General features: G+C 30.6%; 2 protein-coding genes across 4 annotated transcripts; one reads left to right on the plus strand and one right to left on the minus strand.

Moving 5' to 3' along the window:
- The first annotated feature begins 1,472 nt into the window (after nt 1-1,472).
- LOC125077435 (COP9 signalosome complex subunit 8) lies at nt 1,473-4,462 on the plus strand. The gene is made up of 4 exons (XM_047689397.1): nt 1,473-1,644; nt 2,094-2,164; nt 2,622-2,803; nt 4,167-4,462. The coding sequence occupies exons 1-4, from the start codon at nt 1,591-1,593 to the stop codon at nt 4,415-4,417; spliced, it is 558 nt and encodes a 185-aa protein (XP_047545353.1). The 5' UTR covers nt 1,473-1,590; the 3' UTR covers nt 4,418-4,462.
- LOC125077432 (chitin synthase chs-2) lies at nt 4,169-27,878 on the minus strand. 3 transcript variants are annotated; one of them, XM_047689394.1, is made up of 23 exons: nt 27,768-27,878; nt 19,845-19,952; nt 13,207-13,451; nt 12,908-13,074; nt 12,241-12,568; nt 11,951-12,150; nt 11,507-11,825; nt 11,195-11,415; nt 10,829-11,096; nt 10,358-10,620; nt 10,014-10,224; nt 9,738-9,938; nt 9,333-9,559; nt 9,084-9,251; nt 8,695-9,000; nt 8,365-8,606; nt 8,110-8,260; nt 7,886-8,038; nt 7,434-7,610; nt 5,979-6,146; nt 5,626-5,869; nt 5,407-5,543; nt 4,169-5,094 (listed from the first exon to the last, which is right to left on the minus strand). In XM_047689394.1, exons 2-23 carry the CDS (start codon nt 19,937-19,939, stop codon nt 4,897-4,899), a joined length of 4,689 nt encoding a protein of 1,562 aa, XP_047545350.1. In that variant the 5' UTR covers nt 19,940-19,952; nt 27,768-27,878; the 3' UTR covers nt 4,169-4,896. The 3 variants fall into 3 exon arrangements, with proteins under 3 accessions (XP_047545350.1, XP_047545349.1, XP_047545348.1); XM_047689393.1 differs by lacking the exon at nt 7,434-7,610 and adding an exon at nt 7,096-7,272 and having other exon boundaries at nt 4,170-5,094; nt 5,407-5,552; XM_047689392.1 differs by having other exon boundaries at nt 4,170-5,094; nt 5,407-5,552.
- Between the last annotated feature and the right edge of the window lie 89 nt (nt 27,879-27,967).

Below are 27,967 nucleotides of genomic sequence, written 5' to 3' on the forward strand. Positions count from 1 at the left end.
GACGCAAGTAAGTCGACAAGTTAGCTGTAGCAAGCCCGCCCAAGCCCTCGATCAATAGCCGTGAAATTCAATTATAAAAATCAGGTCACAGCTCATGCAATGATAACAGACATATACATTGTATAAAAATTCATTTGATCAGTCATTGGCAAGTCACGGATGGTAATAGCTTAACTAGTTACCTGAACTGGCACACGGGCGTAGCTAGATATTATTTTACGAAGGTCCTCAAAAATTCGACACACAAATAGACTAATTTATTTTTGTTTTTGTTTATCTATAATACAATATAAAATAATTTTACCTGTACGTTAGACTTACTTTATGTACCTAACTGCTTGTTTATCACAATATTTACATGAGATTTTAATTTGTAACACGAATTACGCGTTACAATCATTCGATATCTGCAGATGAGATTTGTCTCCTTAGAAAAGTTAAAACACTTCGTTGAAAATTAATAATTTAAATTTAAAAATTCATGATCATTTCTTTCAGGTAGAGCGCTAGAACTTTTTGATAGGTTAGACAAAATCATAACATTTCAACCACACGTAACCATAACAATGTCATTTGATATTTCTTTTTAAATTAAAAAGAGGTCTCAAAAGCAAAAGTAAAACTATAAAACTTAATAACTCGAAAACTCAAAACCGGATTAAAACCCTTTTGTTATGTAAGATGTTAGATCAAAGCTTATTCGACCGAACTGGTCTATTGAAGTTTAAAGTATAGCAATGATTAAGAATTTCTTCTGACACAATCAAGTTATCGTTGGCTCAATAATAATTTCAAGATTTATTAACATTAATTAAGTACGTGTTAAAACCGCGTTCTCAAAGCTGACTCGCTGCTCTCTCGGTTAGTAGGTATGCTATAAATGGTTAATGATTTTTTAAACGTATTTATATATGACATTAAAAATTCAACACGCACGCGCAAGTAGATATCCATTTAGTTAAGTATTTAGTATTTACTTTCTTGAAATATCTATTTGAATTGTTCAAGTTTTAAATGCTAATGTTATTAATAAATTATAAAATAAACAGGTATTAATTTAGTCATTAAGGGTCCTACGCCGCTGCATTACGCCGAAATAAAAACAAAGCTAAAAAAATTTTGGTATTATTTGTTTTAGGTATTAGTCTCAGCCCTATATATTAACTATACAAAAAAGAAACTCATTTTGGCCCAGCTAAGGTGCTGTAGCTGTAATGCTTGTAGTCGCGTCTAAATGATTTATATTAAATCTCTTTATAAATAAAGGATTCCTGCTCTAAAATATTACATCATATTCTAGACCTCAGAACACATACATGTACTCTTTGCGGATTCCTAGACTAATTTTTACTCAGTGGTTTATTTTTGTTATCTTTATGTCTAGTATCTTATATGTAATCTGTTGTTCTATTGTCAGACTATATTTTAATCTCAAATGTCAGTGTCTATGTCAATGTCAACTGTCATCGTTTTGTCTCATTTCATTTCGCAGTTAAGAATTCACGACTACATAAAAAGTTCTAATGTTAACAATTGTTTATTTTTTAAAATAGTTTCACGTTTAACAAAATATTACTTATATTATAAACCATGATTACAAATTTTGATAAGCTATGCACAGAATTAGAGAAACAAGAATTGGAGGTGTGTAGTGTTTGTTAGATACACAACCGGTACATTTTTGTGTAGTTTCACTTATATCTAAAGCTTCTATTTCCTTTTTATAGACATATATTATAAAGTGAAATAGAAAAGTTCAAATATATAGAAGGTTCTTCAATATTTGAATGTTTCTTCAATGAACAAACATTATTGATATAATATGCTTTGTTTTAATTATAAGTCTTTAATAAATAAACTTACCGTTTAGAATATTGCTCTATCATAAGGGACATTGGCAGAATATTTTAAACTCAATTTGAATAGATTTACACTAACAGAAGAAGGAAAGAAATAAAAAAAATATATTCTTCTTCTGAAGCATATTAGTACATTTGAAACCATTTCTTTACGAATTATTACTTGAGATTGATTTGTTATTGTTTTTTCTCTTCCAAAGTAAAATATTTTATAAAATTATTTATGTATTTCAGGCAACAAATGGTGTAGCTTCTATATCAACATATGCACAATTATTAGCAATATACCTTTATCAGAATGATCTGTAAGTATTAAAAAATGTTGTAATTATATATTTTGAGGATTAAGTTTCCACCAGGCTACTTCTATGTGAGTTAATGGATATATATGATAGTTTTTCATCTGCCGCATGCAGGTTTTTTCTCATCACTACATTTTCTTTCACTACAAAACACTAAATGAATTATAAATGAAAATTAAGCATATTCATTAATTGGTGCTTTCCGTGGTTTGAACTTGGAATCTTGAGTAAAAAGTTTATTCACTAGTCTAAGTACTAACAACAGGGCAGGTCACAGGTCTTCTCTTCAAAAAGCAGATATCTTAAGGTCTCTTCGCAGCCTATAAATATTGGCTGTTTTATTTATTGTTTTATTATTTTATGATATGGTAAATGATTTTAATAGATATGCAACTGTTAAAAACATCACCATGCTTATTTCATATGTCATTTATTTTATTCGACATTATAATTCTTGCAGATGTAATGCGAAATTTTTATGGAAAAGGATCCCGCAAAATATTACTAGCAGCAACCCTGAATTAATGGCAATATGGGCTATAGGACAAAAACTATGGAAAAAAGATCTTGCTGCCACTTACCATGCTCTCTCTGCATACACATGGACGGAACCAGTCGCCAACATAATAAGAGCTCTAGAAGGTAAGATACTTGATGTGTAAACAATTTATGTTAATTGTATGCTATGCAATATTTCTCACAGTGGTGTGGCTATGCCGGGGCCCAGGGGCAGTCCCGGTGGGGCCCAGATGATACTTTTATTTCAAATTACCTTTACGAGGAGAGCTCTCATAACACTTAAGAAAAACTACAAGGAAAAAGTAAATTTTGGCACAGGCAATACAAGACCCAGCTTAAAGGAGTCTATTACCGCCATCTTTTCATCCAATGCCAAAGTCCAATTATTTTCATAATAAGCAAAGGGTAAAGGCTCTGATTTCTCTTAATATATTTAGAGAGCAGTATTATTTATGTATGCTATTGTTGAATAGGTAAAGTAAAGAAACAGTGACCAATATAGGTTAAACATAAACTAAAGATATACTTTCATCTACCATTCTCCAAAAAAAATGCGTCCTTGAGACTATCAATCAAAAAACTGTAAGATACGGTGGCATTTTCATTATATCTGTTAATGCATGCCTATAATTTAATGTTTAGTGGAGGCATCCACTTTGAATTATTGGCACACCTTTGTGAGCAAGCAGACCTATATATTTATATTACCACTCTGTTAATAGAATCTAACTTCTAGATTGCATTTAGACTAAATAACTAATTTTTTTTTAATGAAATCATTAACCAAATGTATGTATAATATTAAAATAATAAAAAAAATATTTAGTCTCACAGGTATCATACAATAAGAAAATTACCTAACCATTTAATATATTTTCAACATATAACAATGATACCATCAGAGTCATTAACACAAGTGTTTAATAAAAGCTGTCCAAGGTAGGACATTGAGGTATTCCTAACATAATGGACACAAACAATTAACATATTTTTCATAGACAAATACATAGCATACTTTAAGTTAACTTATCTATAATCACATTATTCAATTGGTGAACAAGAAACAATGATATTTCAAAAAAAATCTTATTGGAATAACCTTACAATCCCTTAAAATGAAAATTCATTTTTCTTCAGTGTTGTTGTTAAAGAAGCCGGACAGAGCATTGCTTTTAAATATATAAATATTTAAATCTATAAAAGTCCGGATATACATATCCAGTATACTACTAATAATATTAAATCAAACAAAGGTTAGACTTTATACATGTATAAAATATGTAACCATTCATTTATAACTTTAAATGTATAATAGGTGGTAAATGAAATTATGTATTAGAATTGAAACAAATATAAGTTGATAATAGATAAATACAACGTAAGGTAATACATTTATTGATAAGTACTTCTTATATTCATTTCTAGCTGAAATCTTTATAATTATTTTTATACAAACATATTATGTATGTATAAGTTTTTTTTTCAGAGAAAGTTCGTGAAAGAGCATTCAATTTGATTGGACGTTCATATAGTTCGATATCGATGGACACTGTGGTGCTAATGACAGGACTGAGCCGAGACGCAATTTTGCAAATATGTCGAGACCGTAAATGGGATATTCATGCTGATGGCGTCACTATTATACCAACTCCACCATCTCAACCAGCCCCTCTACATACATCAAGTGAAGACCAATTGTTCAAGCTCACTGAATTTGTGTCATTCTTAGAAAACTAAATTTACATTTATGCTTATTTAAAAATAAAACTGGCTAATTAAGTATAATATCTTACTTTGATTATACAAAAAAAAAAAAACCTTTATTTTAAAAATTAGCTAAACGAAAAATCGTCACTAAAATCATAGCATGGTAAAGGGTAAATAAAACCAACCAAGTTAACCATATGTAAATGTATATGGATATATCTTATAAAAGAAATACAAAAGTAAAGTGGCAGTGTAAAATTCCATATAATTATTTAAAAAAATATAAAATATTCGAAAAGCATTAGAACACAATGTTTTCACATCAGTCCGTCGATGTCACTTGATACAATTATGTAATATCACAAGAAGGACGATATTCGATTCGCAAATTGATTTAAATTACAATAATTACTATTCTAATAAATGAGTATCTACAATTTTTAAAACTAGATATTTTAATTCGTAATGTTGGCAACTCTCAGTTGTTAAGACAAGTTTACACTTGTTCACTAAAATCTTCCCTGGAAGGAAACTTGGTGATTTTGTCTCGGTTGTAGTCTGATAGAGTTGCTGTCGTCTTCATCACCTAATGAGGTCTCGTACCCTCTATTAACCATACCTCCGTTTGGTTCAGCGAAAACGTCTTTCACTGATATATTGGCTGTTGAAGTGCGGTGACGCGGAGCAACTCCATGATTGTTATTTAACTAAAATTATGCCAAATCGATTAAAATTTAAGTGAATAAGTATTAAAAAGCACTTGACTTGTGGACAGATTGAAGTATGAAAGTTATAAAATAATTCCTTCAATACTTTAATAGTAGTATTGTAATCAGTGTAATTCTTCATTCATCATTTAATCTTAGACCTCATGACAGTGTATTGGCAATATCAAGATTAATTCATAGTTATTATAATAATATCTATGTGTAGAGGTAACCTATTTCCATCAGGTACGATCGTCTATTTTACAGTCTGCCCTTTTGCTAGTTATAAAATAAAACAAAAATAACCATTACCATTCCAGTAACTCCATATTCATTGTTAGCGCCAAGTGTTTGCATTTGTGACTTACGCCGCTCGGCCATTACTGAGTTTCTCCTCGTTTCCAAAGCCTTGAGTGTTTCTCTACGTAACGTCATCTTACGGTTTAATACTGGAGTACCTAATTAAAGTTATAATTATTACATGAAAATTTTACTCAGATCGTGATTTAATACGAAATTCACATTTTATACCTGGACCATCGTTTGCGTTCATATTAAAGAACCGTTTCTTAAATGCGACGTCAAGTGTTCCTATGTTCCTCTTCTTTTGTCTCGCTTTCTCTAAGTTATGTATAGTTTTCCGTCTGCCAACGTTTTGGGGCCCTGAGCCGGAATCATTATCATATTCGTCATCTAATCCATTTAGTTTTTGCAAATCTTTCACGATTGCTATAGCGTTTTTATCGAGTAACGCGTCTTGAGATAAATCTTCTGACTATAAAAGAAATATAATTTAAATGATGGTGTTATATTACTACGTTTACATTTTAAACATTATCTTGAATAGGTATATATAGGAATAGATATTAAACTGTTAGTCTTACCTTCTTTGCACAGAACCAGTTCAATTCAGTGGACGCTAATATGTGTGAAATAGTTCCAAATCTATGGAACAGCATAGCGGAGAACTGAATAACCAAGATCAAAGCGAAGAAGAATACAAAAACTAGACCAATTGGTTCCAATTGCAAGTATTCTTTCGATATAAGTACCTGAAAATTTAATAATATTTTAACATTTTGTTTTATTTCCATGTGTAAATTGCGGCAAAGCATAAGCAAAAAATAAAATGCTAATATGTTCAAATATATCATAATCACGCTTTATTATTTTTAATTCTGAATGCGTCTGTTTTATGTTTGCATATATAACGGTGTACACAATTTGACAAATTATAAAGTGAGCAAAAATATTTCTATACAATAACAAATAAAAACAATGTGTATTTTAGTTATAAAAATATTTAAAATGTGCTCCGCGCCATTTTCTTGTATAAAATTAACATGAACATGTTTGGTGCAATATGAATACGAAGTGCTTATATGAAATTTTATATTAAACAAGTATCATAAAAACATTATTTCGAAAGGTTTAGAGAAGTACATAATTTTAATGTTAAAACAAATCACCATATTATCAGTGATTGAATTTATTTACAAAGGACACCAGTGACTGTTAACTGACACAAGAAATTTAATAGAAGAAATACCTTCACCTTAAAAGAAAGATAGATCATAATTCTTAGGGTGGTGCAAATATTAGAGGTTTTTGGAAACTTCACGACATAGAAACAGTACTTGAAAAAACAATACTTTTAGTTTTTTTAACCTATCAATTTATTACTGCATGTCTGATTTGAGTTCATTTGGAGAAAATGCATTTAGCATTAAGTCCCCTTGTACAATTTTTGTACATTAAAATTAAGAAAAAAAAATGTTTCTATGTTATAAATATATTTTTTGTTCAGTAAAACAGGAAGTTTAGGGCCTTGGATTCGTATTTGGGATTGTGTAAAACCTTCATACTACATCCAAGTTGTTTAGTCTTCGGTGTGGTAGATTTAGAATCTCCATGCTGGTGTGCCATCCCAAGACAGATCGGTTAGAAGGAGACCGTTAGACTTGTGAAGTGACACACATAGTTTGTAATATTTGGCTATACCTCGCCTGTTTCCTCGATGTACGTAATGTTGGTCTTTACTCCCAAAGGCCAAATCACGTGGAGTTGATCTTTGTTGAGTTGTAATAAAAATACTATCAATATAAATAAAGCATTGAACATGACAAACGCAAACACTGATTTATTGCGAAGCTCTATTAAATCACGTGCAATTCGAGCCTGTAAAATTACACAGAACAAAGCATTAATTCTATCAGCTTTCAATGGTGACCGAAAAGTGACATTGGGTGGAATTTGAATTTTTCGCAAAAGGGCTCGTGTCGTCGTTCCAAGTCATCATTGAAGGCGGATCTCTTTGGACACGTTTATTCCCACGTTACCTCTTGCGAAACCTCATCGTATGTTATATTAGTTTTAACTCCAAGTGGCCACTTAATATGAAGGTTGTCCTTGTTGAGTTGCAGCAAGAAAACAATGAGCACAAAAAGGGCATTTATCATTATGAACGAGAATACAGACGAGTCTCTCAATTCTTTAAGGTCCCTGGAAATACGTGCCTAAAATTCGGGGTAAATTAGTAACATACAACAGTAATTATGGTTTTGTGCTTAAATGCGTATCTTGAAGATATTTTTGTCATTGTGATCAACTGTAAAAAATCATCTTATCGTAAATCATATTAATTTATTATTATTCACTAATAATAATCCATCTTTTAACTAAAGCAATATTGATAATACAATAAAAATGTTTTATTTATGTTTTAGTTATATAGTTATTTTTATAAGCTTTTAATTTTAACTGCTTATTATTGTTATTTATTTAATTTTACCTGCTCTTCCTTATTTGCGTCAATAGGATAAAGATATTTGTCAATAAGCTCTTTCCAAAATGATAATTCCGACTGGCTTAAAAAGTCAACTTCTCCTTTCTTTAATTCCGGGTCCTCTATCCAGTAAGGATTGATCAGATCATCCCTTTTTTCCTACAATAATATTTCATAAGTAAATTTACGTCACTAACATTACATGTTATATTATAATCAAGTTTGCTTACTCTTGGTACTGTAGACATTGTATCAGTTTCAGAATCAGAGTCGTGTTCTTCTTCGCCTTCAGCCACGGTGACCAGTGGATCTCCATTGGTGCTACCTCTCATTCCGATAGACAACTTACGTCCTCTTAATTGGCCATGAGGGTCTACAATTCTATTAAATAAAACGATGAATTATTTTAACAATAACATTTAAAAGTTTGAATAAATAAAATATATGAGTCATATAAATTAATCTAAATTAACTTGAATCCTGACCTTTCTACGTTCTCTAATTTTTTCTCCAATTTTTCAAGAGTTGACGAAATATGCATGAGTTGCACTTTTTCTTCGTTTCCTTTGGGATGTGTACAAAGCAAACACTTAAACAATCCAGCAAATGAAAACTCAATAGATCCCTCTTCTTCATCACCATTTGCCCCTGGAAGGAATCCTAGGAGCGACTTTTGTTTTGCTTTTTTCTTCGCGTCCTCTGCATCTTTCTTTTCTTGTTCGATTTCCTAAAGTTATATGAACAATTATGTTTAGTTCCTTTAATCCAACAAAAGCAATGTTTTTGAACAGTTATATGATTTCACATAGTTATACCTTTTTAGTCTTTTTTGTCTGAACTTCTCTTGTACCCCACGATACAACATTCAGATTAATAACTGAATATAAAATCAAAAGCAAGTACATAGAAGGAATAGATAGTAAATAGATTATTCCGGGCACTATACACCAAAACTCTTGCGGATGCAAACAAGCTGCTATGAAAAACGAACTCGAAAGTGATATCAAGAAAATGGCTGAAGGCGACCCGATACCGTCCTCTCCTAATTGGAGTGCCGTACCGACGATTACAGCCATCATTATCATTGCATATGCAGTTGATAATATTTGAGCGACCAGTAACTGAAAGGTAAAAATGTTACCAATAAAATATATAATTTTATAACTTAAATAATCTAATAATATTTTTTATATGTTTTTATTACCTGATATTCTGATTTCATCGTGAAACAAACAAACATAAAGATAGCGATGGGATACAAATTGTATTCGAAAGATGTCCAATTGTCGATTCTGAAAGCGGCCACGAAAGCACCCACCAACATAAGAAATATAGTACCAGGGCCAAGAATTGTACCACCCATCAACATCATCTGTAAAAAGATTTAAATTTAACAATTTTTACTACTGAAATGCGAAATGCATTTAATTAAAAGAATATTTTGAAAATATACCTGGTAGGCAATATATGGAGTTGAAATGTTGTCGTTAATTTTAATCGTATGTTTGTAATCCACAAGCAAGTCCATAATATTAGCAATAGTTGAGGGTACCCATCGACGACGTTGATTATAAAACTCATTGAAGCCTTCAGGACAGTGCGTATACGCATCAGAGGCAGCTGAATATTCTACTCGATAACCTCTTTGTAGCAAAAGCGTACAGAGCCAACGGTCCTCCCCTAAAGAATAATAGTTAAGTTTGTTTGTATTTGAAAATTACATATAATCCTAATTGTTTTCGTTTTTAATAATTATTTAACTACAAATTTAAAAAAACGATTTGCTATGAAATTTAATTGAAGTGAGTTAGGGCGTTATTGACCTCATTTTATGGATTATATTTCATTTTAAACCAACCTTGATCGTATTGTACATAATGCCGGGCTTCGTCAGATCTCAAGGTATATTTCTTCATAACGTTGTCGTCCATCAGAGCTTTTCCCCTGAAGAGGGAGAAACATCCAGGACTACAAAGTACGCAGCCGATCATGTGTTCAGTCGCCTTTTGCAGCCAATGACCAATAGCGTACTCGAACATTTGATACCACACCATGGGACCTTAGAAAATTAAAAAGGTTAATAAATTTAAAAAAAAAGTTCAACATTATAGTGACTATAAAAAAAAATTATTACCGGATCCAACAGGATGAATACGTCCACAGGCTGCACCTAAGTTTTTATTTTTCTTCATCAAATCGATAAGCAGTCTAACAGCGTGCGGTTGGAAATCAATATCTCCGTCAAGAGTTAACAAGTACGTATTTTCAGCCATGACTTCTTTACGATCTACTGATATCGGTAACTCCATAAGACGATGTCCGAGAAGGTAGTACATGTACATGACCTATAACAAAATAAATATTCCCGTATTAATTTGATTCCGCAGGACTAGTTTTATTTGTAGCGAAGTTACTTACGTACATATTTAAGCTAATTTTGATAATAAAGTGAACATTCAATGTTGAGACTACGTTTACCTGTGACCATCGTTTTCTGTGACGAATCTTTGCCTTATCTTTCAAGTGACAGATCATTTTAGTTTTTCCTGGTAATACCCACGATAATCGTCCCCCGTATGGAGCGGGATACCTTTTCGGGGGTCGTACACGAATTATAGTTTGATGAACTTCCGAAGCAGCTTCGTCTATTGTGTCCACGAGAAGCTTGACGAAACGGTTTACTTGAGAATCATCATCACTATGGTCAGAAATTTCAAAAGCGTCGTCCAAGAATATATGAGCTGAAAATATAAGACAATAAATAAATATTTAAATAGATGAAATTATTCTGCATCTTAATAGTTTTTGTAGTGGTTGAAAAACTTGAACTTTTTAAGAGAAAAACTGAAAATCCATTACGATAATGTATGACGTCATAGAAATTGATAGATATAATAAAGATACTAATACGAAAATTCATGAAAATGTTACACAAAACAACAATCGTACTTTCGAATTCGTAGTAATCTGGATCAACAACTCGCAAATACTTCTGGGCAACTCGCCGAGCACACTGATCTTCATCTAATCGTAGAATGGATTTTAAGAACTCCATCATTTCATCTTTAGTTTCGTGCCACATAGTAGCGCAACTGTAAATTCTCGTGATCTGATCGGATGACTTAATAGTTTTAGGAGACGAACCAGTGTTATCAGTATGAACAGAAATGGTTTCATAGTACTCATCGCCTTTCTCTTTTTCGATTTCAGCGAGATCCTAAAATATATTATACCACAAAATTATATAAAATATACGAAAATTGGATATAATTAGTAACTAATATTTTATAATAAGGATTATGTTTATGATTATACCTCAGTTTTTACATCCTTATGATCGTCTCTTTTTCTATTGAGGGCCATACTTTGATCAATTAACAAACCATTATACATTGGAAGTATGAACAATTTTTCAGTAGATGCCAAACGTTCCGCCTTTGGGGTCCATATATGAATCGTAATCCACGTCTGTGAAAGTAACCACAGCAACCATATCCATGCCATTTGACGAGATATGAAATCACTGAGCGAAAATACTAAAACAAATAACAATTAAATCAATCTCTCAATAATTTAAATTAAAAGGTAATTAAAATAATCGTAGCAGTGATCGAAAAATAGTTTTACCTGATGGACTTTCGAAGAAAAGGTAGTCCGGAACTGTACCATGGAATATACAAGTGTCGCCATTACGTAGACCACATGCAGCGATCAAGAAATTCACTACCAAAGGTATTACAAGATTAATCGGAAAAGCATAACTGAAACCTTGAATAAGGATTTTGCAAGCGAACTTTCCGAATATGTAACAGAAATACGCGGCAAACACTTGAATTAATAGTACGTAGAAAGCTGATTTATATACAGCTGCAACCTCAACCGAATCTCCTGTAAGAGTAGCGTTCGCTAGATCCGGTATAACTGTACTGCCGAGTTGAATTTGTACCTGAAAACATATTATATTTTAATTAACTTATTGGCAATGAAAAACACCGTTAGTTTAAAAAATACGCAGTGTTTATTAATTATGATTAAATTGATGTAATTTAAAAATAAACTGTTAATTTTCACCTCTTCGACAACTATGTTATGAGGTCCAAACCCTGGGTTGAATAGTTGGAAGAACATAGCTGGGTCGTCACCTTCCATCCATATGGCTAAGAGAATACACATCAGAAATAGAAGGATCTTCCAAATAGACATAAATCTATATGTATAATAGCGTGTGTGATTCAGTTCTTCTTTTAATCTTCCCAAACTCTTGATTATCCCTAAAAGTGAAATAGTAAAAATGAACCATTTTAAAATAATTGTGTGTTATCGTAAATAAAATACAATTGGACAATTCTTTCAATTCTTACCGATCGGACTTTGGCGAGTCACATAGTTTTCCCACCATCCTAAAGATATACACAACGATGAAATCGGGATGAGCCACAAGACAGGTTTGTTTTCTAGCAGTGGCCATACAATGAAACCAGTGACCTGTGCGACAATCGCAGCCATGTCGACGATAACTTTAACAAAGCGCTTCGAGTCACGCGAGTTCCGGGAGAGCAGACCAAGAATAGCAGGCACGATACACAGACAGTTGGTTATCATAGCACCTTTAACTACATCCAGTTCTGGAAGTATCACGAAGAACAATAATCCCATTCCTATAGTATGCAGAGATTCAGCAATGAAAATCTGAAATTATAACAATGTCATAAATATTATAATCACAAAAAAAAAATGTAATTAATATTTATTTCTGGTAGTAGTTAGGTAGCTGTCTGGTAGAAGTACGTTTAGAAAGCGAATCTGTTTTTTATTCTTAAGTCTTAGTTATTCGTTAACTATTATATATATTATTTAAATCTTTATTGCCGAATAAATTGTACCTGATATTTTATGCAAACTGAATTTTCATAATTATTTTTTAATGTCTTTCTATTATGAATGTATTTATGACATAAAAAATAAATAGATATATTTTTGTACAGTAATTTTATTTGAAATATATACTTATTTAAACATCAAGCTTACCACAATGAATTGTATGCTGGTAGGTGTCTTCGAAGATTTAAAAAAACATATTCTGACTGAGCGAATTAGTGTGCCTATCTCCGGGATCGCGAATGCTGCTAGGACCGCCCACATCCACGCAACTCGTTCCTCGTCTGGCAGTGAAACTATAAATTGCTTATCTCTACCTGAAATAAAAAGACATAGTATATGAATCTGAACATATCATACATACGAGGAAAGTAGATCACAGGACGCCACATCATCTCATCTCATCACAAAAATCCCGCTACGTTTAATAGTAAAGTTTTGTGTCTTACCTAAATTCTTATTACAATATGCAAGTCTTTTATCTTTTTTTAGTTGCGAGGTCATGAAAAGTACCGTGCCCTTGGCTATAACACCAGATCCCAAAACAACTATGAATGTTATCGTATACGCCAAAACTTTGAGTATCCGTACTGTGAAGTCCAAACATTTTTGTGTTTCCATAGACCCACTGTCCTGTTTCGGTGGGAACTCTCTGAAGACGTCCCATCCTTTTGTCTCGTGTACAGTTCTTTGACTGAAATAAAACAAAATACGTTGATACATTATACAGACAGACTGAAAATTAGTTTACAATAGTTCATTTAAAAACAAATTGAAATTACAACAGAACTGGACGAATATATTTTTTTTTAATTATTGATACAATTTATTTTCTGTAATTATTTACAAGAAAATTTTGCTAGGGATTTGTGGTTTCTTTTAATTTAAATATAGCTTACGAACTAGCACGTACAAGCATCATTTGATAAATCTAGTTATCCAACAAAATAATAAATATTTTAATTTGCAAATCTTATTATTTTCTCCTGTTCCTGATATAATTTACACTTCTAGATTTCACGTGTCTAGCTAGCGTTCATATTAAATCAAGAAAAACAACTTTCACACGCGACCAACACAAGACGATATTCTCTCGCGTTTTTATTGACACATTTTTATCGACTTCCTTCCTGAGTGTATATGCATGACCTTATTAAATATGTGTATGTATAATCTACAATTTATTATATGGTACCGGTGACAATTATTTTCCAACATATAAAGGGAAAACTAAATCTTTACCCTTTACTCAGCGTTGCCTACTTTTGGGTAACGTATAAAATGACATGCACGTAACTATAGCGTTCGTAAATACAGAGTTCATATAGAGTAAAGAATTTTAAGAACGCATTCACGCTTTGTTATTTAAAAATGTAATTGTTGTTCTTTTTTCGTATACAAGTCGATCTGTTACAATGCCTAATAGTTTCGACATAGCGTTCTTGCTTAGCCACTGTTGTGTCAGGGGGTTTACGTAAGCTATGAGCGGGTAATGTATAATTTTAACATTGCGAATGTAGCGACCATTTTTATTTATCATTTTGAATTATGTACATATAAAGTTGTGTGAAGTGTGAAGCTAAGTCAAGTTAAATATCTGTTTAATTTAATTATTTTACCAAACTGCTATTGCTCATAATTATTATGATGTATATCAAAATCACTCAGTGTTAAGCAATTTCAGGTTTTTCATAATTTAATATTTTAAAGAAAAATTTATAACGTCACTGGCGGCATTAGAAAGTTGTAACGCTTAGTATGTCCCGCCTATTAATTTTCTCACAACATTTTTAAGACATTAGTAGGACATCCACGTAATTATATTGCAAGAATATATTTTATCGAATTTATTACATAATTTAAAATATATACACATTCCTTATAATTTTTTATCCATTACATTGGCGACTAGTAAATTTTTAGATTTAGAAGAAATTATGACAGTAACTATATCAAAATTAGGAGAAGGCTTATCAAATGCCTAAACAAACCTGTAAATACTACAGTAATTGCTGTAAATCGAGTTGTTATTATTAGCCACATAAACAGGTTCAACTTCTACAAAATCTTGTCTCTCGTAATAGCTCTTACGATCTTGGTCACTCATTTTTTTGCATCACTGTCCCGTAATAAAGAGAGCACTATTATCGCACATCACTAGTTATATCACAATAGAAAGGTATTTATTTGAGTTACGAGCAGGGAATGGGTCCTGACTGTTCGAATATTATTCAATAACTCATTGTTTCAATCAATCGAGGACGGCAAACGGTGCGATCGCAATAGCTACTGTTGGTGGCGGCACGCGCCTACCAAAGGCATCAGTGTGCTGTATCGCTGGACAAAATAGGAATATTAATTTTTGTATTCGCAAACAAAAAAATGTGAATGACATCTTCGAACGATGAGTAATAATTTTTGTTCGTTTTTTTTTTTATTTATACTTCATTTGTTTGTTTTCGACCACCAATTAAATATTTACATTGTAGTTCAATTGTTTTTTTATTGCATATAAAACCAACAGCAGCCTTACACTATCGGATGCTCCAGACATTTTAATCATCCACTGTGACACAAATAATATGATGTTATGTACATAGCTTACATCTTTTTACTTAATATATTTTGTATTTATTGTTGCACAATAAGCAAGACATAAAACATTTAATTACTCGTTAAAATTAGATTGAACAACAATTTTTTTTAATTATGTAAGTTAATATAATAGTAACTTACGTAAAATTAGAACGCTATTATTATTAATATTATTATTAAATTCGAACGCTATTATTATTAAACTAATTTTAATATATCTAATTTATATTATAAAAAATATGTTAAGAAAACGAAATAACGATAATATAGTTTTTAATTATATTTTTATATTCATATCAAATTGAAATGATAAAACATAATAACGATATATTTTTTTCTAGCGATGTTTATTTAGTAGCATTGTGCAGTGAGTTCTTCGTTCTGCGGTAGTGGGCAGGCGAAATTACATCGCCTCGATAATTATATTATATTAGTAGCGCACACACCTGACATGTATGGTACCGCGAGAAAGAAAGTGGCGTTATAGAAATTTTGAGTATTTCATAATCGAATATATCAATTATCATTGTACAGAATATTACTATGCTAATACGTTAAGTAATACGATAACCTATATAAATCATTGTGATCAAATTTAAATATAAAGTTACAAATTTTATCTCTAAAATAATTAGTCTATATAAAGAGTAACTTCTTTAGATTGAATAATATGTATGTATAAATTAAAACTAGTTTAATAAAAAATACTTTTATGATAAGAGGATGTGTAATTATTTTTCCAAGCATAATTAATATTTTTAGTATTTTTAATACAAAATATTCAATACCCAGGTAATCTATTCCTGAACCATAATAAAAAGGTCCTGACCTTGCTAATATCACGATTCTGACTGCTATCATTAGGAGTCTACCTAAATACGTGTCGTTTCCACGCGAATAAACTTAATCGACTTTAACATGACCTTTATTTTTAAGTCCATAAAGCTCATATTTTTATTATGTACTTTATTGTATACAAACAAAACATCGGCTAATGACGTCATGAGAAGTTACGAAGGCCCCACCATGACTAGCGTTTGACGTTTAATCTATTAAAAAACAATTTATAAATTTCAAGCTATTTAAGTGAAATGTAAAAAAAACATAATAGAATATATAAACAATAAATTTAATTAATATTTTTTAAATTTTTATTAATACAACGTTACGAATAATAAATCATAAAATAAACACGTAACGTCAAAATTATATTGCATTTTATTATTTTGTTTCTACATTAAGCATGTGTAAAGCAAATCTTAAGATTTCTCATTACGAAATACTTTCAACAGGAAAAGCTGTTAGTATGCGAAACACCTTCCCCAAATTCATGCCCAAGTCCAACGGTCAATGACCATGTCATAAAACGACTCATACACTTACAAGATTTTACCGATTTACCTTCCGTATAAATATAGCGTATGTTATTTTGTAACAACATCATAATCATTGTAGTCTAGTTTATGTGGTTGTATTTGATTTATTGAATCAAAAATCAACAAAACTTCGTTAAGAAAAAATAGAAATAAGCTAGCCAGACCCGTTTCTATATAATATTCGTCTCACGCACGACCCCGTGCCCGGCGTGTACTGTCCATCAGTTAAACCCAGACAAAATGCATCTATAGAATTATACACTTTATTTACATATTAATAAACGTCTAACTTCTTTAACCAGCTTATACTTACAGATACGACTTTGAATATATTAAAATAGTGTTGAACACATTAACTGGAAACGTATTAAAATGCAATATCGATGTCCTTAAATGCCTAAAAATGTTTCTTTTAGTTTTTGTTTACATAATTATTCTTACAGAATTTTCCCGTTATACATAGTTTTCTAAATAAATAAGTCAATCGTGATTATAAATGGCTTAACCATTACCGTCTTTGTAGGAAGAAGTGGGGCGCAAAAATGTGGCGCACTCGATCGAAAGTTGTGTCGTCAGAGTTGACAACCTTGGCATTTGAGCGGGTTCCGGCACCGGCCGCAGCGACCGATCGCGAACCGACCTCTAGCTTTATATAAAACGTAGCTATTGTTCACAAAATTTAACATTTTTATCGTTAATTAATGATCTTGTATTCTTCATCAATTTATTTCTTGGTTAATTGATAAAATTAACAAGGAGAACAATCTTTAGATAACGAAAACTAAAACTCTAAACTCTATTTAATATGGATTTATCGTATGAAATTATTTTTAAGATAATTAATAATGTAATTTAGTTACAATTAATTACAATTAATAATAATCTCGTAAAATAACAATTACCCACTAACTAAGTACATATCTATAGGTATGTTTTAATAACAAGTTTTTAGTCTAACGAAACCCTTTTATAGATATTTTAATTTTATTTGAATTTAAAACTTGATCCAAGCTTACTTATGTCCACAATCTCTTATGACCTCTACAGGTAATAAATTCGATTATTTTTATTCTAACAGTAATATTAAATATATTATAAAGACTGGTGAAAATATATTCGTCTAAATTGAATTCTCACGTAATTATATTATTGCATACTTTTTTCAAAATTACTCAACAGCTTTACAATGAGAGGTGAGTAGCGTTCGTTATGACGCGATCTTCAGAACACATTCACATTACTGATGCTGAGAATTGAGTCATACAGAATATTTCAAACATGAATAGCCAATAACATATTTACTTACTACAATTATATGATACATATAAATTATTCGCTTGAAGAAGACAAAATACTTATCAGACGGCACATAAATATATAATATTATCCATTATTCTAAGATAAAATGCTAAATAATTGTTCAAATTTTACAGAATACGAGAAATGTATAAACATATCCATTGTGTATATTGTAGGAGATATGATGACAATTAAGATATTAATAAGATAACAAACATATAACTAGTTTATATCACGTAAGTCAAAGCAAATAAATCCAATCTTGCCACGTATGATCGAAAAGAAACGGTTCAGTGAGATCGTTTAACAAACAAACGGAAACTTGCTTTCTAATTTATTGTTGCTAATTAAATCATGTGATTACACGTTACTTATTCTATAAAATTATTTTTGATAAATTTTATTTTCTGATATTTTACTTTTAATCGAAAATTATTTGGAATACTTGATATAACAAAAGTTGCTACTTTCAAAACAAATCGTGAAAACTGAATGTTGACACAACAGCGACTGCTTGTTAGCGTGACTAGTTAACCAGAGATGCGATGATATCATACATTTGATGTTTATGTTAATTCATACAAGACTAAGGCGAATTGGGAAGACAGCTGGAACTATAACCTTGAGTAACAATACCTATACTAGTTAGTAGACCATGGCAGTTACCAGACCTGAATTATTCTTAATTAAAATTTATTACGGTTTACACGAATAAACGAGTCAGGGGATCCTCGCAAATGTATTTAATGCTAATGCCTTTAGCCGGATGACCTACGTCCGCTGTTATTTAATCATCTTGTTATAAATTTGAAAACTTTAAAAGTATCTAAAACGTTCACATCAATTATTTTTTTATAAGAAGGAATAATTCGATTCAAATAAATCGATCTGAGGTACTAATTTGCATTTTACAACCTGTTAATAAAAATATATATTTTAAGTTAGCAATTATAAACCTACGATTTATGAACGACTTAGTGTTTGTCTTACCAGCTTTCGCTAGAAAAACGCGCGGCTTTCTCTAACTACGTTGACATAATTATTTATACATATGTCATAAAGTACACTGCTATATACCATGAAGTCGATATATATAATTTTAATAAAAAATAAACTTTTTAGTCTAATTAAATTAATAGTAGTATAGATAACGATTGTGCAATAAAATTTTATACTTTTCAAAATTTCTTTGATCGAATACGAATTCAAATATGAGATAGGTATTGAAGAAAGATTAAAATCAATTTTAAAGTAAATTCTAATCTCTTTAAATTAAAAAATATAATCGAGAAGTATAACAAAAAGTTTATATTTAAATGGCTTTAAATTTATAACAAATAAAAAAATATAAATATATCTTCTACCATACACTATTCATAAACTTGAAGCTGCGGTTCAACAATACGTTGGCCTTTGTTTTCTTTGTCTTTGCTACTTAAAACATAAATATATTTTATCACATTGAATAATATTATACCTTCCTGTCCCCTACTGCCAATAAATACACCCGTATAACTATAATACTGTTCTCGTACTCTCTATATGAGACTAATACATTTTCCCTAATATGACGCATTCGAGAGCGACGAAGGTTATATCTTCACTATTTTTGTATAATGTATAAACCAAAATCCTATTTAGCTGAACTAGATGAAAATATATAAACATTGTTAAAAGTATCTTAAATATCACAAGTTTAGTTACGTCACTAGAATCGTAAATTTTAGCCGGAAGATTTATTTTAAAACCTGTTACAACGGCAGCGAACTTTAAGATGGTATTGACTATTAGCTTGTCTTTAAAGTAAATATACCAACCTCCCTCCATAAGTGTCGTTTGCGAGCGGTAACAGCTCATCATCCGAATTATCGCTCGTCTCCTCACGCCGCGACTTCCCCCCTGAAGTCGCCATTGTTTGTTAGTTTCTGAAATATAATAATTAGAAAATAAACATTTTTTTTTGTAGGTATAAAGGTGCGTATCTGCAGCTACTAAAAATAATGTTAAGGAATGCGTTGAAGTCTTTTGTAGCGTCAGATATAATATATGTATATCATGACATTTATTTGTAAGCGGCTTTGCATGTGTCTCTTGTTACTTACAAGGGTTTCTTAACTCATTCTATTTTTTAATTTTCATATTTAATTTTTTTTTAACAATATTTGTTTAATCGTTTATTTATAAAAACAATAAAGGAAATTTAATTTAAAAAACAGCGTATTTTTTTCTTTAGGTTCTTCGAAGGTTTTTCTTATTTGTTATAAACAATAAGTAACGTAAATAAAGTTATATTAAATTATAGGAACTCACACGAACTATAATTATAATATTATTATTATAAACTACATTAACCTTACCCTACAAGCTATCGGGAATCGAAGCTTGTTTAAATTTTTAAAAAATCTTTCCAAATTATGTAGCATCGAACTTTTTTATTACTGTGAAATACAGTTAGCCGGAGAAATTGTTTGAACAAGCAACATTTCCCTTTGGCCCTTTTAATTAGTGAATCACGTTCCGGGCGATCTGCGCATTCCCCTGCGAGCGGTCCCTTAGCCTTGTCGGTCATTCATCTTTCATAAAGAATTCGGCGTATTAATTATTTAATCTACTTTGTATTTATAGAGATTTGGGCAAAATCTTTACTTTGTCTTTCAATAATCTTTTTTTTTATGTAGGTTTCATATTTATTTTTAATTCTATAAACACACTTTTTAAATGCAACGTATCTATTACAATTAATGATGATTTTTCAAAAGTTGTTAAATCCATGTCCCTAAAGCTAATTTTACGCAAAAATGATATAAACACTTTTATAAATAAATGTTTAAAAACAATGGGGTCAAGGTACTTTTTGAAACATTAGTTTAATAAAAAATAATTAACTGTATGTATAATAATTATAAGAATCTAAATCATTTTATTATTTATTATACTTTACATTATGTTATATATCGCGTTGTTGAAGTACTAATTAACGAATAAAAAAATAATGAATAGGACATGCATATCAAATCGTGTGTTATATAAAAAAAATGACGAATGTGCTTATAGAGAATAGCATTGCAATGTTTCGTTTGTACTACGAGTAAATGCATAGTTCGTTGGAGCTGGAGGCGGAGGGCATCGACGGCGGCAAGGTCAGCGACTTCCGCGCCTCCTAGCCAATAAAACAGCCTCTACTCACTGTAGTCAATATTTATATTACTATTTGATCAAAGAAATAGGAAAAGTTACATTGGATAAAAGTTTTAGCCATAATGTTTGTTTCTGGGTTCCTTTAAAGGACAACAGCTGGTTTAAGATCACTTGTTTTGACCAATTTTATTGTATCTTTGTCATATTATTAGATGTAAGAATTGTATATAGATAGTAATGTTTTATAAATACAATGCAAAACGGAATTAATGCTGAGTAGAATATAGTTAATACATATTTTAGTTAGTTCTTTGGTTCGTTATACTTTTTAAGGCTAATTTATTTTTAGAATTATTTTAATTTATTGGGTCATTGCCAATCAAATAGATATTTATCATATAAAGTTGATTTCGCGTTCTATTCATGTTTCAAAATTTAGCACGTAACTACTAAGTATCGTAAGATTTGTACTGAGTATAGAATTCTACTCAAGCTCACTTTCACTATTGGCGGCCGCCAGCTGTTGCCCCTCCCTTCCCTCCATCCACTGCCTCAAAACCACCTTAGTACTACGCAACACTGCCTTACATTCTTAGCTTTAGCCAGTAACAGATTATTAACCATACTTTATGAATGCTTATCCATAACTAGTTCAAAGAATAAATATATATGTATATGCATCATTTTTTATAGTGTACAAAAATCATTACCTTAAACACATTGATATTATAAGTAGAACTTATTTAACATGTTATACTCTTGTCCGATATTTTATTTAGTCACTTTTACTGTCATTGATTTATTCAAGGCTAAGATTGTAGTTTGAGTGGGTATCAACACGAGTTAACATTTATAGGAATGCTTTATTACAGTTTAAAGGTAAGCTATAATTGTGTTAGAATTTACTTATTCCTAGGTGACACTTTCCTTCAGTCATTACCTTTGCCTCTCTATACTCCTCGTTAAGATAATTAAAAAAAAAACAAGTCTTAGTTTCAAGTGTTATTTGAAATCATTTTTTTACTTGTTAATTGTCAAAAAATAATCACGAATGCATTACTTGCGGAATCTGACATGCAAGAAAAATTATTTATTACAAATCCACGAGGAAATCATTATTCTTAGACAATTAACACGCATATGCATATTGAGTAGGCTATGCCTTATCGATGTACTACAATTGTTTTTGTAGGCTAGTGATTAGGGAACCGATTAATAACATGAAATCACCTTTATAAGTTACGACCAAATATGAGTGTAGTCACTCATATTTTACTATTTTACGTTAGTTTCGACCATTTGTTGTTGCTCTATCAAGCTCTTTAACACAATTTTATGCCTTTTACTTGACTCGTCTTCATATGTTTTTTAATAAATATAGGCAAATTTAATAATATGATTACCATATTGTTAATATTATCTTAACTGATTAATGTCTACGCGGAAAACTAAAATTTAACATAAATGAATGCTAATACAGGCAAAAAAACCTTAATCAAAAACGAGTTTTGAAAATAATCATGCATGTTTTTAAATCGTGATTCATTGGTTTTGTTTTTCGTGTAAGCGTATTGGACTAATTGAGTAGCCTAGAATTAGTTCTCAGTATATGTAAAGCCGCTCTACCTGAAGTCTCGACTAAATAGGTAAATACTAGTTTGGTGTCGATTGCATTTTAGTTTACACAACATTTATAACCAAATAAAACTGCATGTGGAATTTTCGTTCTTACTCATAATCATGCACTAATCATATCTGTTTATAACTTATTTATATTGAATCGTGTTTATGTTAGCGATCAATTGTAACAAAAGAGGTTTATCGGTGAAAACAATATCCAGTCTTGTCATATTCTTGTCTAGAATAAAAATATTATTAAAAAATATTTATAAAATATACAAAGAACTGACAAATATACTTTTATTTAGTGAGCATGTTTCTTAAGGTAAAGTTGTCAGTAGAATGACATTTATAGATCCATTATTTAATGTTATTCGTGATTTGGCAATGAAAATAACAGCGGAACGAAAATGGATAAATTAAGCGCAATAAGTTCGGCGATACTCATTGAATTTTACATTTTTGTGTCTTTTTTTCATACTGGCTTTTTATTGTGTATTTCCTTGCACAAGCTGTTATTTGTTAGGCAGTTACTAAGAAACATGCGAGGAAAAGTTTATCCAGTACAATACTTCTTTTAAATTTTTAGTTTCACTTTGACCAACCCGTCTAAACCTGTAGTTAAAGTAAATATCTACTAACAATAAGTGAAGTTCGGTGGCTCTATTCATCGATCACATAACATGTAACACATATAATATAAAACTCAACATTAACTTAACTTAATAAATGACAAAATTATCAACGTCAAGACAAAACGAATCCATACTTACTTTATGTACCATATTAACAAGAATGATTAGTTTAAAGGATGATTAACTATTTGATTAGTTATAATTTGAGGTTTCTATTGAACAACCTAATTAATAACAAATATTCAACAATCACACATACGTCGTTTCAATTAAAGTTGATGTTTGCTCGATTAAAAGTTTTCAAGCATCAATGATTATACATTACATGATTGTATTACAAATCACCCGAGACTGGTTGTAAGATAAAGTTACATAGTATACTGCAATTGCTAGGCCATTGATAGATCATGAGATAACAAAAAAAAATCGAAAGTAAGCGTATGACGTCTCACTCTCACATTTTTACAAACATATGTATGAGAAGCACAAGAATAATATTATTAAGGACGATGCTATGAATACGTACGAATAATGAATTAACTTGTATTTATAGTAAAAAAAAAAAACTTTATTTAATCTTTATTTAATTTCTATACGAACAAACGAATTAAATTTATTTTAATTCTGTATTGTTATAAGTAATAAATTACCTATACTAAGAGGTAAAGTTTGATATAAACTGTATGACGCTACGATCGCGTTGATGTCTTTTACTCCAGTTGAAGCAAAGTACGTAACATATTTTAGTAAGCGGTCATGTACGATTTAAAGAATCAATAATATAATAATACTAATATATATAATATTACAATAAATGGCTCACAATTACACTGCTATTAGTGAACCGGTATAGCTAACGATTATAAGATTACACAAAAATGTAAGCTGTCACTTGAACTATTAAGCCATACGTGATTTTTATTATCAATGACCAATACACAACTGTTTCGGTACATGTACCATTGTGAAAGTCTAATATTTCAAATTTGCAACGATAACAATTATCTTGTCAAGAACATAACTTTATGAGTTTAAAAACATGAAATGTATTTAGCCATATCAATTAGTAAAATTTTGTAACTAGCATTGCTTAAAGATAATCAAATATTTTTTTATTCAATATAAAATATTCCTTGAACGGACCTATTTAGAGAAATGTATAAAAAATACATAACTTATTAACAATAATGAATGAGTCATAAAAAGCCTTATATTATTATAACTTTGAAATTGAATTGGTTTGATTGTCCTGCTCTTTCGTCTCGTCTAGTATTCGTAAAATAATATAGCACAGATACCATGAAACTTTGAATATTGTGTTTCAAAAGCGCGCGATCGAAATCAATTGAAGAAGCTAAACATATTTATAAACACTGAATATAAATATTATCATTACTACGTATTAAAAAAAAAGTCGCAAGTCTTAGATATTTAAAATTAAACAATGGATTTTGATGCGATTTTTTTAATAGGTAGATGATTGATTCAAGAGCAACGTTTATAAGTATATTACATGCACAATATAGTAGAGAAATACTGATAATTTTAGAGGTTTCTGAAGTGATGTCGTAAATAAAAACATTTTTGCGTTTACATTGCTAACGTTGACTGAACCCTACGAGATAGATCAAAATAATATAGGTACTGTAGTATATTTAGTATTAGCATTGCACCCGTGCAAAGCCGGGGCGGCTCGCTGGTAAAATATAAGATGCACCTAAAATTAACATTAGAAAGATTAAACACTACGCTAAATGATTATTAAATAATGTACGCTGTAATAAGCATGTCAATAGTCTTATATAATATATGATAATCCTGTGTAAAGGAACTAGAATTTATATATTTATTAGAATAACGGACAAGAATACAATAGTGGGTACATTCAAATATTATTTTTTTAAGGTTTATATATTAAATGCACTTTCAATTATAAGTAATTACGATTTGATATGATATTTTTACGAACATCGATGATTAAGGAAGTATAAAATAATATATATATATATTTTTAAGTAAATCCATAAAATACAATTTTATCAAGTAACTAAAACGAAAACAGACTTAACAGAAACAAAGACTTAATTATGATCAAAGCCGGATTCGGCAATGCAAACGCAACCACTTGTTCTTAAAAGGCGGACTTTTTTAAGCCAAACGTAATCTTTATATGACACAAAATCTTTTTCATCGCTGGATGTAATATTTATTTGGTATTTCCTTAATGTCTTTTGGAGTTTATTTTATTGCGTGTGATTATGTTTTGTTTAATTTATTGATATATGGGTAACAAAAACCAGATTCATCAGACATGTAAGTTTTTGACCGGATCTGATGCTAAAAAGCCAGGCATGGTTGGCAACCCTAGTCCTGAGGCTTCGGTTCTAACTCGCTTTGGCTATCGATTCTATAGAATCGTTGTTCAGTATATGGTATATAGCTCCAGTTTGGATCACCATTGGAGAAGTGTTTATTATCTACGTTGTTGGCTGTGATAAATAATATATCCTTGGAAGGAGGGTTGTGTACTCTGCGCCCTAATTAACTTTTTAATCATTTTCCTTGATCTATGCATAAGCAATGCAGTAGAGGTCAATATTCAATTTAGTCGGTGCTTCTGCGGTAGTTTGACCTTAAACATATGATTAAATTTCATATATTCAAAGGCAGATATTGGTATATCACAAAATTAATCATACTTTTTTATATAGTTCAAATTCATTTTTAAATATTAGAATCATCAAAATATATCACATACCGGTATTGATAATGAGTATTGCTAAATTTACATCAAATATATTAAACATGGAAATTGTATTAATATTATTATATATATTAAATATATAGCAAGTAAGAGAGTTATCGATATTAATAAAAATTCATTCTTTTTACCAACCCATAGATGTTCCACTGTTACACGGGACAAAGGCCTCCTTTCTTATTTTATTTCGCTACTCTGGTGCGTGTTGTTCAATTATATATGTCAAAAACTTTATATTCAGTACATACTGATGATCACAAGATTATCAACAATGAGCACGAATGAGTTTTAAATACAAGTTAATCATATAAAAATTAGCTTATGCGGATTTGAATACACAATTTTCAGCTAAGATCTACGTACTCTATCCACTGGTCTATATTGGTTCTACGTTGCATATATTTTAAAATAAGTTTAACAGTGGCCTTTTTATAATCAAGGTAGGAATAAAATGTACGTTCAAAGACGAAGTAATGTACATTTGTTATTGCGAAAGCGGACATCACTAATGAATGTTATAAGAACAATTAATATTAGCGTGCACATCGAATGTAACGTATGTAACATTTTGTAAGTAAACATCGCTTTGAATGCGTAATGCAATATTTTACTAATTATACAATTAATTTACGGAAATCAGAAAATGTTTTTGTTCCAGTGAGAACGACCCTCTGTCGGAACCGGATATACACGAGGTCTAGAGGCCACGCTACCTCTTTCTCATACAATTATGTCAGTTGATACACGCCTACAGATGACTAAATGGAAACTATGAAATAATGTATCATTACCAACAATTATGTAATGTCATCTTCATAGATCATTTTCTTTTTCTATACTGATAAGTATAATCATTCAAAAGATAGTCAGATGATAATATTTCATTAACTAAATTCGCCATGTATACCATAAACGAACAGTTATATATTTTAATTAATTTTTAATCATCAAGATCGTTAGACAACGATATTGAATATTTGCTTTCATTAAAAATATTCGTCTTTTACAACTGGTCATTTAAATTCGGCAATTAGCGTATCATTTTTAATTCATTGAAATTATCATAAAAGTGAAATTTTATAATATTAATGGTTTATTCATTGTTGTGATATGGAATGCCCTCTGCGGCTAGTTTCTCACTCTTACTTATGCGATACAACCACCTACATTCACTTTTGTTTGGCATTGCAATCACGATATCAGGTAAGCGATATTAAAGCTCCATATTATAATAACGTTTATTCGTGAAATACACATTTATTAGCTAATATTTACATTTAACCTACTTCGCGGAATAGTAAGAGTTTCGAAGTGACAGATCTACACTTTCGAAAACGACACGATCTGACCATATCCGTAGAAACCTCTAAGCTCTATCAAAATATTGTATTATTTTTAATTTAAAATGTAAAATATATTTTTTATTTATAAGATATATCAGTGTATAGAAAATCAGATACATTGTGAGATCTATCGGATCGCCTCGCATACTTTCGCAGCTGATCACGTAACCTCGCGAACTACGAAAGGTCACACGAAAGTTTCACAAATTTTCCAACTATTGTTTAAATATGAAAAATACTTACGTTTTTATCCAGACGTATGTGAAATCCGGATTTACTGTCACTTCACAATTGAGTGGTATGAACACATTCGCGGGTCGCGCGCATGGTGCGTGTGGTCGGTCGGGTCGCCGCGCGAACACTGCGGTCTGCGACCGACAGTCGCTACCTCCTGACTCACTTGTAAGGCTTTTGGCTTATGGGTTTTCTACTTTGATCAAATT

The sequence above is a fragment of the Vanessa atalanta genome, chromosome 3 (assembly GCF_905147765.1).
Source record: "Vanessa atalanta chromosome 3, ilVanAtal1.2, whole genome shotgun sequence".
Taxonomy (NCBI): Eukaryota; Metazoa; Arthropoda; class Insecta; order Lepidoptera; family Nymphalidae; genus Vanessa; species Vanessa atalanta.

Excerpts from the sequence above, each read along its gene's own strand:
- LOC125077435 (XM_047689397.1), top strand. The coding sequence starts at position 1,591 with ATGATTACAAATTTTGATAAGCTATGCACAGAATTAGAGAAACAAGAA. Across the intron at positions 2,165-2,621 it reads TACCTTTATCAGAATGATCT|ATGTAATGCGAAATTTTTAT; the intron begins GTAAGTATTAAA and ends TAATTCTTGCAG. Across the intron at positions 2,804-4,166 it reads CATAATAAGAGCTCTAGAAG|AGAAAGTTCGTGAAAGAGCA; the intron begins GTAAGATACTTG and ends TTTTTTTTTCAG.
- LOC125077432 (XM_047689393.1), bottom strand. The coding sequence starts at position 19,939 with ATGGCGACTTCAGGGGGGAAGTCGCGGCGTGAGGAGACGAGCGATAAT. Across the intron at positions 8,261-8,364 it reads AAATTAGAGAACGTAGAAAG|AATTGTAGACCCTCATGGCC; the intron begins GTCAGGATTCAA and ends TTTATTTAATAG. Across the intron at positions 5,095-5,406 it reads AATATGGAGTTACTGGAATG|TTAAATAACAATCATGGAGT; the intron begins GTAATGGTTATT and ends GCATAATTTTAG.